Below are 12,295 nucleotides of genomic sequence, written 5' to 3' on the forward strand. Positions count from 1 at the left end.
AGAAAAAAAAATTGATAGCCAAACATAGCAAATACTTGCTCAGCCACAGTTTTTACATAGCTTTAGACCTGTGTTACTGAAAGAGGGGGAAATAGCCTGGGTATTGCGCATAATCCTTTAGGCTTTCTTAAAGTGATCCATGACCTGTAATTTTCATGTAGGTAGCCACCAGAGAGGAATAAGAGGGAGTATGGGTTAATTTATCATCCAAAGAATTTCCTCCTTTCAGTTGCTAAGGTATAACATTCCCATGTGTTAATATGGGCCCACAGTTTGGAGTTTGAGCCCAGGCAAATGCCATATGAGCGTCAAGAGCAATTTAAAGAACACTTTATACGGCTTGTATTGCCACTGGACTGTGTTTAAGTAAAAACCCTCAGCTTCCTGTCAATTTCTTTAAACTTGCCAAGTTAAGAAAAAATTTAGGGTAGATTTTTAAACATAATGATATAATCCTTTTAAGGATCAGTACATTTGATCTTTATATTGACTCCTTTATGTATAGTATGAACATGTTTTTTGTTGCAATAAACTGTTTCCATCCTTCAACAGTGATCTAGAACAGCTGAGGAAAATCAGACGACGAAGTCCCCATGATGATACTGAGGCTTTCACTGTATTTTTGAGATCAGATGTAGAGGCAAAGTAAGCTAATTAGTTTAAAAGGAAATTAGTTGGCAATTTAAGTAATTTAACTTTGGTTATATGAGAGAATGGTATAAGATATAATTTAAAAGGTTAATTTTATAATGGAAGGGGCAGTAATATTTTCCTTCTCTGTCTAAATGCATTTATATGTGCCCATTGTTGTAGTAACTCGGTACAGTATACAAAATTGAAGGGTCACATTGTATATATCCAAATTGAAATCTAACTCTCCCCCTACACTGTTTTATCATGTGAGATTAGTCTGGATGGATTTCTTCCAGAAGAAATATTGATAAGACATTATGCTACTCTGGTGTTAATGAAGGCTTGGGTTATGTCATCAAAAACTTGAAATTCAAAGCATTTTGTTTTGTAACATATAGTGTGTGGAAATCAAAAAGATTTCCAAATTATTTGTATTTTGTGCAGATCTCTAGAAGTTTGGGGAAGCCCAGAGGCTCTTGCTAGAGAGAGAAAACGGCGTAAAGAAGCAGAGATAGAATACAGAGAAAGTAAGTGTAGAGGGTTGTGTATTTTTTTTTTTTTTCTCAAATGTCTCCAAAATGCCTTATCAATCACTGTTAACTTCAACTTCATACTTCCCCGTGGGAGAATAACACATCATTCACTTCACCCTTGTATGGGTGTCCAACATATACATATGTTTTTGTTAAGGTTTTGTGGTATAGTGTGGCCATGAGAAATGTGTGTATTGTTAATGTACACATAGGGGGTATATGTGATGTGTTTAAATGAGTTAATCTTAACTGAATGTATCCTTGCTTTTATGGATTAATTTGTAGATATTGTTAAACAACCTGAATGGGTTTTGAGCAAAGCTTTTTTCTTTGTGAGAATTTACAAAAATATCAAAACCAGTTCAGGCTTTGCCTTTTATTTGTTTTATGCTATTTTAACTACTGATTCATGATACCTTATCTTTTGTAATTTTAGTCTAATGCTTTTAAAAGTATGTATTCTGATGATCCACTCTTTCCTTTAAATCAAAATTGTAGATTTTATTCATAATGTTACAACAAAACTCAATCATTTCAATATTTACAATAGATTCAATTTTTCTCTTGTTGGAAGCACTGGCCAATTAAAATTCTTGCAGAAGCAATATTAGTTGAGGTGATTGTTCCAGTTACGCAATTTTAAAATTAGAGGTCTGTTGTAGTTCATAAAAATAAGTTTACCATTGAAAAAACTGAAAGTAAAACAGGGCCTGATCCTGCAAACATATAGCACCTTTGTAACTTAATACATGTGTAGTCCCAATGGAAGGGAGGGGTACATGTCTGCAACTATTTGTAAAGATTGTAAGAATTGAAACTGTTTTTAAGGATTTGAGCCAAATATTGCAAAGTGGGAGCCTGAAAGATTAACAACTAGCAGAAGTTTCCAGATCTTAATGTGAAAGCAAAATTGAATAAAATAGCAGTGGTACCATGCTGTTATATGGGTGTACATTTACTGTATTAGAGCACTGTCCTTTTGAAGTGGGAATTGCCTATCAGGCTGACCAATATTGTCTCATTATTTCCTTGTATTCCCATCTGCACCAGTTTCTTCTCTCTTGTCTTGTACTTGGATCGTAAACTCTTTGGGACAGGAACCTCTTTTTGCTCCTTTTGTGTGCCTAGTGGAATGGGGTTCTGATCCATGACTAGGGCTCTTAGGTGCTATGGTAATGCAAATAATAATATTTGTGACAGAGCAGCAGTGTAGGAAAAAGGGTTCTGAAGTTGAGGGGGCTGAGGAAAGAATCTGGGGTGAGATCCTCACATAGGCTCTGACCCCTTTACTCCAGGTAAAAGGGCCAGAGCTGCATAAAGGGTCTCTAGAAGCCTAGATCTGGCTAGGGGATGAATCCTTCAGCACAGCAACTGTGGAAGACAGCTGTAAGGCTACCTTCCAAAGACCCTCTTGCAAACTCTGGCAAATGAGATGTCCGTAGTCAGGAGAGGTGTGTCGGGGCAGAGTCATAGCACAAAGAGCTGTGGAGATTGTGGGCAGCACTGGGACAGACTGTTGTTTAGACACATCCTCCCCAGGGCTCTCTGTGTTATGCCAGGAGCTATGGAATATCCCAGAGTTGGGAGGCTGAAAAGCTGGTTTAGAGCCACCATAGTTCCCTTCTCCCTGGCCTGTAGATTGTGTATGGCACCTCTTAGAGATGACCTACAGAATCTCACCCCTAAACTTAAATTATTTTTCAAGATGTTATGAGTCAATTTAGACACCTGTCAGTTTTTTGGTAAAGAAGATACTTTTCAGTTTCAATTCCAATGCTAAGTATTTACAATGTTATGCCTGGGTTCTGTTAAGAAACAGAGATCCTTTAAGAAATCTAAGTTTGACCAGATCTGCTTGTTTAATATAAATACATTTGTATGCAGTAGCAAACTTACCTGAGTTGTGTAAAGAAAAAAAATCTTGAAATCCTGAAATTATTTTCAGCTGCTAAGTGCAGCATGTAACTAGAGTTGTCTTATTGCAGATCTGTTTAGAAACCAAAAACTGTTAAAGGAATACAAAGATTTTCTTGGGGATACTAAGGTAAGAGATCATTTAAATTCCTTTGGTAAAATCATCATTAAGGTGTGTGTGATTGCTTACAGCATGTTTCTGAGAAAAAGAATGTGGGAAAAAATGTATAGGCAGCCTTACAAGATTTTGTTGAAAGTTATAAATGACCTGTAACACATCTGTTTTATATCATTCTGATTGTAATAGAATCTTAAATTTTTAAAATACTATTTAAATGGATTCTGATCTGTTCGTAGTATGGCCCATTTGCAAGAACTGGTTTGTGGATCTCCTCCTCTCCCAGATTTCTAATGACAATCTCATTGTGATTCCACCCCAGACTTGTGGCAACTTGCTGAATGTGTACAATACACAAAGTTAATTACATAAAGTCATATTGGTTGTTTTTTTCTATTTCATTTTCCCTCCATCTGTTTGAACAAATCTCCTCAGCCTGTTTTGGCTTTCTTGCTTCCCTCTCCCTAAGCAACCTAGTTGAGAGAGCTCCTAACTCCAATCCTGCTGGGTGATACCTAACACTTCTTTCTGTTGGACTCTGGTTCCTCTCCTCACTCTGTTTGTGGTTGCAGTGGCCCCTGGTGGAGGCTGCAGTGCTTGCTTAACCTCCTTTACAGCTATTCCTGCACTGTCTATTGAGCTGAAAAGGGAATTGTCAGTATCATGTGAATAATCAAGAGCTCCACAGACCACAGTTTGAGAACTTCTGCACGAAAACTAGGTATCTTAGTTATGCATGAGACCAAACTGTAAATCTAGTGAGCTGTCCATGATAAATTACTGGATTATGCAGAGCAATACTTCAACTGTTAACAGGAATTCTCGTACTACATGATATTGTAGGTGTTGTATGTGGTGTACAGTAGACTACTGATAGTCCCTTCATAAACCCAGGATTTAGCTATATTACTACTTCATTGTTCAGTTTAGCAATTTATTTTAGCATTCTCTCATTTCTGTATTTAGCCACGCTCCAGCACAGCCGGTATGTTGCTCAAAGGACCAGGAAAGGTGGTGATGGTTGCTATTTGCATGTAAGTTTGGAAAAGTAAATGTTTTGTAAATGCAAGAGTAAAAAATTATATATCCTAGAAATGGAAATAGTCTGTATTTTTGAGTTACAGATCCTAGTGTTCTCTGCAATTCTGCAGCTATGAAATTTGCTGAAGAGCCCACCATTGCCGCAGCAATGTGACCCAGAAAACAATCTTTATTTAAAAGAAATTATGGGCAAAATTTTTTAAAATGGGTGCCTAAAATTAGGTTCCAAGTCCATATTTAGGCATTTAGTTAAATAATAGGCATAACTTTCCAAAGTGCTGAGAATCCAGCAGCTCTCATTGAAGGTACTTATAACCTAATAATAAAGCAAACCTGAAAAGCAGCTAAAACATTAGTTTCACTCCCCTTTCTCTGTAATATAATAAAACAAACTACAGCAGTTAGGTTTCATTAAGATTTAATTACCTTTAGGAGATGCTACAGTACAGCTTTAGTGTTCTGTGGAGTATTATAAATGTAAAAAAAACCCGCTTATCGAAGTAAGTGCAGTATCCTTTGTTTTTAAAAACATTACTTTCCACTGTACATAATCTGTAATGGATCACCCTGTCGATAGTAAGAATTAGCAACATTCTTCTCTCTAGTTTAGTCTGTAGACTCAGATCTTAGTTGAAATTAATAGATTTATTTGCATGTCTTGAAAACATAGGTTAGGCTCCTTTTAGGAGTACATTTCTCTATATTTAGACATCAGAAAAACTTGTTCCTTCTTTGATCAAAGAAAGGCTAGTCTTTCAAAGCTGGTCAGCTAGACAATTAATAGTTAAAACTGCAACCAAAATTCTTGAAGGTGAATGGCATAGGCAAACACTTTTTATAGCTCGTGCCCTTTCCTGCTCTTATATGATGTATAAAGAGAGCTTCATGTATTTTCAAACAAGATTTTGTTTTTTGTAAACTTTAAAAATGTCAAAAGTTTGACTTTTCTGCTTTTGCTGGAGAGATTTCTTAAGGACCCCATCAGTAGAAGGGGAGGAGTGTTGAATTTTTCACAAAGATGATTTCTTCCTCAAGTATTTGTCAGGAGTTTGAGTTAAGTGAAACAAACAAAAACCCTACCTTTAAATAAACCTGATTTGAAAACTATCACTAGTTTTTCACTGAGTTTACCCACAAGAAAAGGAAGTGAAGACTGAATAAAACTTTTTAGAGGAGCACAGTGAATCTTTTAAATAGATTCACTTCATTTTTCTAAAAAGTATGGCTATTTCCTGAGATCCAATGGAAGGTAATAAATGAGCAAAATAGCAGGAACTATTAAGAAAATAGTAATTTATAACCCCAAAAGAAAAAGCTGCAACTTGATGGGAAATATCCCTGAATTTGTTTACAGCTCCTTCTGCTTTTTGTTGAGGAAAAAAAGGATCAGGAAAGTAACTTCACTGAAAATTGCCCTTTCCATTATTCAAGAGATTCTATTATTAATCACTGAGTCTCGAGTTTGCTCTGTTAAATAAATGTACAATAACCATGACTGTATGTGTATACGGGGGGGAAAGAGCGGCCTATATTCTGCTCCCTTCCTTTTTCTTTCCTGTACCAGAGATTCCTTTACAAATTTGGCCCTCCTCCTTGGAATTGAGCACAGCCATGATCATGGCACTGTTTCTTCCCTGCACTCATGACCTCAAAAGGACCCCTCTGCAGATTAGAGGTCTGCAGTAGGGTGGAAGGGATGGATACCTGCCAGGCAGGGGCAGTTGATAGGGCTACATGCATCCTTCCTTCTCCAGCCCTGCAGAGAATCTCTGAGAAGATAATTGAGTAACAGGCTCTTATCTCTTATGTGGTGCTCTTTCAGGGCAATATGAGAGCTGGGAGCTGAGGAGCCGCTTCAATCTGGGGCACCAGTAGGAGAGGAGGGAACACTGCAGCTGCCTGTTCCATGGCACCAGCCAGAGCAGCAGCTGCCCTGCACTGCCCGGCTCCCGCTTCCCGCTTCCTGCCTCTGACCTGGGCAGGGAGAGAAGATGAGAAGGAGGTGTGGAGCTGCCTTGCTGTTTTGCTGCAGTTTTGGGGGGAGGGCAATGCCCTCCATGTCCCCAACTCTGCCCATGGGCTCAGGGCTTCTGCCCCACAGGGAGCACCAGGGCTTGGGATCGGGGCTTCAGCCCTGCGCCTCCTGGCTTCAGCCCCGTGGGGGGCACCAGGGGGCCACAGACCCCTGGTTGAGAACCACTGGTTTAGATTTAGAAAAGTAAAACAAATTTATTCTATCAAAAGAGATGTTTTAAATGAGTTCAAGTATAAGAGATAGATAGAAAAGGTTACAAACAAAAGTTAAATCACTTTCTACTGGCTAAGACATAACTTAATAAGCTACAGTCTTTGTTTAAGGTAGTTTCCTCACCAGTCTTCCTTTTCCAGCAATGGCTGGCTGGCTCTTAGTCAGGATCCCCACAGAGCCCAAGATGCTGGTTTTTCTTAACTCCTCAGGTGAAGGATAACTTAAGGGTTCTCTGCTGCTGTCTGTATAGTCCAGTAAACCTTTAAAAGTCTCTCTCTCAAAGTTCATTGACCCTGTCTCAAAAGGTAGGAAGATTTCCTAGGGGTGCAGTCTTCCTCCTCCCTCCACCCCCTTGAGATTGTTAAATGATTACAGCCCTGCAAATCTGCAGCTATCCGCAGACCATGTTTGCAGATTGGATGCGGTTACAAATTTTGTATGTGTGCAGGGCTCTATAAATGATTACTTTTCCCCCACTTGCCCTCCCGGTGGCTTTGTTTGCCTGGCATGCAAATGTTCTTTTCTTTGTCTTTGGTCACATCTTTCTCAGTTTACATGGGAGACGCATTCAGACAGCTGGAACCACATTCCTTTGGAAAAACCCTGTTGATCAGATCCCTCTGACATGCATGGTTTAAATATTCTTGCATGATGTATGTATGATAAATGAGTTATTAGTTTTCCAGTGACATATTACATGACATCTAGGGATGTAAATACCGTTTAAAAAGTTAACTGTTTAAATTATTAAAAATATTTTGTTTAAATGATTAACCGATTAAGCGTCCGGGGCTGCTCTCGCCGGCCGGCACAGCTGTTAATGGTTAAGGTGGGTTAACCAGTAAGACTTATGCTTACCGGTTAACATTTTACATCCCTAATGGCATCTTTGAAATACAGATTATAACAATGATGAGTTGGGGTACACTGAATTGGTCAGGTCAGCTGAAACTCACTGTTAGAGACCAAGGAGCGCCTTTCCTTCTGGCATAAGGATGCTCTTGGGGTTACAATGGCTCCTTAGTCTACTTGTGCTTTGTCATGCAGTTCTTTAATTAATAGCTCTCTGAATCTCCCTCCTCCATGTTTTCTGTTTCTAACCCAGACGGCACAATAATACCTAGATCTTATGTAGGTCTTTTGACAAGTGGATCTCAAAGCATTTTGCATTTGAGGAAAAGGTTTAGCCATTCTGTTGGGTTCTGACATCTCAAATTTGGATGCAGATTTTTGCACAGTCCTCAAGTGTATTGTGTTCCCACAGACAACGCAAATCTGGAATTTGGAGGAGTGCAGTAAAATGTCATTAATCCTGGTGGGACTCTCCTGTGTATTCTTAGAAGGCAGGAATCCCACAGCTTTATTACATCTTCAGATAAACCAATTGTCTCCTTTTTTCTTTAAGTGCAAAAAATTACATTGTTACAAGAAGTCAGGAAAATGTGGTCATGATTCCTACAGCAATTTGTTTGCACTGCTCATTAGTGCTAAAACTGTGTTGCACTATGGATAGGAAGAACAGCTTTGTAAGTAAACAAAGGACTGGGAGCCAGGAGAACTTAATTATTTTCACTGTTGCTACAGGTTTCCTCTGTGACTCTGGGTTATTTATTAATCTGTTTTCCCATCTGTAAAATGTGGAATAATACTTCCTTAATCTGTGGGCTGTTGAGACTAAATTAATGTTTGTAAAACATATTGAAATCCTTGAATGAAAAGCACTATACAAGAAAATTTATTTAGCATTTAAATAACAAGATTATAGGCACCTTAGGAATTCCTTAGATAAGGCCTTAAAATTATCATTATATTCAGTAATATGCACAATTCTGTATGTGTCCAAGAGGCAGATTTATGGATGTAGAAGGAAATATAATATTCAATGTCTTGGTTTTTGTTTGTTAAAAAAGCACAACTATAGCATTCCATTAACTTTTTTGTTTATAAAGGATTAAAAAGCCCACATGGCAGTGTCCTTTTGAGAGTTCCAATTTTGAACATTTTTCATTACCAGTGATTTAAGAAGTTGTAACGCTAGAAGGGACTATTATAACCCTCTAGTCTGATTGACTGTATAACACGCAGCATAGAATTTCACCCAGTGTCTCCAATAGCTAGTGGGTGAACTAAATAATATGTTTTAGAAAGAAACTTATATTTTAGAAATACACTTGCCAATGATTATACTACTATTTATTATTAAGAGCTGCACTCTGGTCCATAGAAGACACAAATATCAACATGGTGCATGCCCTAGAGAGTTTGTAATCTAGAAAACATGTTTAGAAAGACATAGCACAGTGGGACACTCAAAGGGGAGGCGTTCATTTAATTTTTTTCTTCCTAATGTAATGATTGTTTCTCCTCCAACCACCCCTTTGTATCTTGGAAGGAACTTAAGTGAAACGAGACTGGGAGGTTACAGCTGGCACACTGCAATTGAAGGGGGGCTTTATACAAGAAGGCACAAAAATCTAAGTGGGAGAAAGAAAGAGAGATTGCTGAGGCGTGTGCCATTGTGCCAAGGATGGATTAAAACAGTGGTTTTCAAACTGTGGGTTGCGACTCAGTACTGGGTCGCGGAACGTAAGGCACCGGGTCGCGGCAGCTCTGGTCAGCACTGCCGACCTGGCCATTAAAAGTCCCGTTGGTGCTGCTGCTCGGCTAAGGCAGGCTAGTTCCTACCTGTTTTGACACCATGCTGTGCCCTGGAAGCGGCCAGCAGCAGGTCTGGCTCCTAAGCAGGGGGGCCACAGGGCTCTGTGTGCTGATCCTGCCCCGAGCACCGGCTCCCGGCCAGTGGGAGCGGAGGGTGGTGGTGCCTGTGGGCAAGAGCTGAGTGGAGCTGCTTGCACGCCTCTACCTAAAAGCTGGACCTGCTGCTGGCTGCTTCCGGGGTGCAGCATGATCCGCGGTGCCAGGACAGGCAGGAAGCCTGCCTTATCACCCCCGCTGCGCCGTTGACTGGGAGCCGCCCGAGGTAAGCCCGAGCCCCAATCCCCTGTCCCAGCCCTGAGCTCCCCCTAAACCCAGAGCCCCCCTGCACCCCAAACCCCTAATCCCTGGTCCCACCCCGCAGCCCTCACTCCTGCACCCCAACCCTCTGCCCCAGCCCTGAGCCCCTCCCAAACCCCTCATCCCCAGCTCAGTTGGGTCACGGGCATCAACAGTTTTCTTCAACTGGGTTGCCAGAAAAAAAGTTTGAAAACCACTGGACTAAAAGGTCTGACATGTTTACAAATTGGGAAGGAGTTGTGCAGTGTCTTGAAGGTGAGGGCAAAAAGATTGCAACTTTCAAAAGAATAGCTTATGATATGCAATTACTTTAAAAAAAAAATCCTGTTTTCCAAAAATCCTAACTGTATATCCCTATATACTCCACTTAATTGAAATTTTTTTTAATCTAGTAAATATTGCAGAAGACGTACACATTCACTGTATGTACTAATCACTGATAAATTGACTTTTGGTGAAATTTAGTTTCCTTAGTTGCTGATGGCCACATATGGTTGAACAAAATATCTGTGATTTCACTGTGATGATTTAAAATACTGAATGTTAATTTTCATATAATAATGCTAATTCAGCTTTCTTCTCTCCCCAATCTTAGAAATGGGTTGAATTTTTTCTTTAAACTACTCGCGTGGGTTTACACGGGTTCTGCAAGCATGTTTTCAGAAGCTATACATTCTTTAGCAGACACTTGCAACCAGGTGAGTAGTGCTTCCGTTGCCCCTGTTTAAGTTAAAGTGATTGTAGTTAGCTTCCAAGGAGGAACGCAGACCCTTGAAACAGTTGTGTTGGTAGCAGATAGGAAGATTGCTCTCAATTTAGAAATCAAGTGGCTGTCTCCTGGTGATGATTGATTAGGGTGAAAAACTACAGGGCACATGACAAGTAGAAGCAAAGTAGCACATTGTGTTTAGTTTTGTGAGGCGAGTTGGAATGTCAGAATACTGCTCTGAGAAGCTTTCTTGGAGCATGTTTTGTAAAATAACGCTACAAAGTTGGGGAGAGAGAGAGAGAGAGAGAGGCTGGAGACCAAAAATTGAGCCTTCAAGTTCTCTCTGGCTTTTAGTTTACATTGATGATGTTAATTTGTCATTTCCATTTTTAGAATTAGCATAGCCACAGACTGGCTCTAAGCTGTTGCATATTGCAGTGGTTTTGCCTCTTTTTTAACATTTTAGTGGATGTTTTTGTATTCATTTCTGTGGTTTGCATGCTTTTCATTTGAAAGTAAAATAGCAGGTAACACTTCAGTAAGAATAGCTTTGGATTTCAACAAGTTCAGCAGCCATTTTAACAGTGCCAAGGCTGATCAGTTTAAGAATTTACTTACCTAGACTGTTGTCACATCTGGGAGAACATGCCTTCAAGTGTCAGTTAACTTATTACTAAATAATTCCTGCCTTGCAAAGCAAGGCATTCATATTAGAGACGGTAACATGCTGTTATGACTAATCCATGATAAGGGCACATTTGTTTATAGTATGGGCATGCGATTTTTGTAGTACGTGAATATATGTTTTAGATGCAATATAAATGTGAATTCATTTAAAGAAGAAAGGATAACTAAATAGTTTCTGTCAAGCTGCATGGTGATTTAGGCATAACCTTGTCAGAGAATGATGGGGGCATATAGCAAGCTGCCCTGGTTTGGTGATCCTTCCAGGAACAATGTGAGTTCTGAGTACAACATTATCATTACTTTACTTCGCACTTTTACTCAGAACCTAAGGGTCTCTCCTTATATTGCTGTAGCCAACTTGTCTCTTAATATTATCCTGTTTTGATGTACATAATTTGGTACACAATTAATAGCAGAATTATTATTTAACAAATTCATACTGACACTCTAGCCTAAAACCTTGGAAATGGAAAGAAACTGGAGATTCTGTAGCTATCTTGTTTCTGATTAGTGAAGTTTGGACTAATACTTCTGCTGGTGTTTCAGGTTTTGTTTATATTTCAGATATGTAGAAGTATTACTCTTCCTTTCTAAATTAATAATTTCCCATACCATTGACCACGTATCCGGAAAGGTGGTATGGTTCAGTGGAGAAGATACAGGGTAGGACTCAGGAGACCTGGGTTCTATTCCTGGCTCTGCCACTGACCTGCTGGGTGGCCACGGGCAAGTTGCTTCTCTTCTCTGTTCCTCTATCTGTACAGGTGAGGCTCCTCAGCTGTGACAGACAGTCCACCTAGGACAGTGGTTCTCAACCTGGGGGTAGGCAGAGGTCTTCAGGGGGCACATCAACTCCTCTAAATATTTGCCTAGTTTTACAACAGGCTTCATAAAAAGCATGAGCAAAGTCAATACAAACTAAAATTTCATACCGATGATGACTTGTTTATACTGCTCTATATACACTGAAATATAAGTACAATATTTATATTCCAATTGATTTATTTTAGGATGATACTTTTAAAAATTGCTTTCTTTCTCATTTTTATCATAATAGTGTGCTGTGACACTCTTTTTTGTATTTTTGTGTCTGATTTTTGTAAGCAAGTAGTTTTTAACTTAGGTGACATTGAGGGTATGCAAGACAAATCAGACTCCTGAAAGAGGTACATAACAGTAGTCTGGAAAGGTTTAGAGCCACTGACCTAGGAAAAGGAAAACTCCGATTTCAAACCGAAGTAGTCAGGCCTGGCCAGCTAGTTTGTAAAAGTGTTTTACTAATCACACATGCTTAGGGCCATATCAAATTCATGGTCCATTTTGGTCAGTTTCAAGGCTGAGGTTTTAAAATTAGTCAGTTTCATGTTTTCAGATGTTTAAATCTGAAATTTCGTGGT

The 12,295-nt window shown here is 39.4% G+C and overlaps 1 protein-coding gene across 1 annotated transcript in view; it reads left to right on the forward strand.

The window, feature by feature from the left end:
• The window catches only part of SLC30A9 (solute carrier family 30 member 9), a 68,870-nt gene that overhangs the window by 16,210 nt on the left and 40,365 nt on the right, over window positions 1–12,295 (forward strand). The window contains exons 5-9 of the mRNA XM_054028836.1: window positions 553–645; window positions 1,078–1,160; window positions 3,152–3,210; window positions 4,165–4,232; window positions 10,098–10,200. Of these exons, the coding sequence (XP_053884811.1) occupies window positions 553–645; window positions 1,078–1,160; window positions 3,152–3,210; window positions 4,165–4,232; window positions 10,098–10,200 (406 nt within the window). The remainder of the gene's footprint in view (window positions 1–552; window positions 646–1,077; window positions 1,161–3,151; window positions 3,211–4,164; window positions 4,233–10,097; window positions 10,201–12,295) is intronic.

The sequence above is a fragment of the Malaclemys terrapin genome, chromosome 5, assembly GCF_027887155.1.
Source record: "Malaclemys terrapin pileata isolate rMalTer1 chromosome 5, rMalTer1.hap1, whole genome shotgun sequence".
NCBI classification, from domain to species: domain Eukaryota; kingdom Metazoa; phylum Chordata; order Testudines; family Emydidae; genus Malaclemys; species Malaclemys terrapin.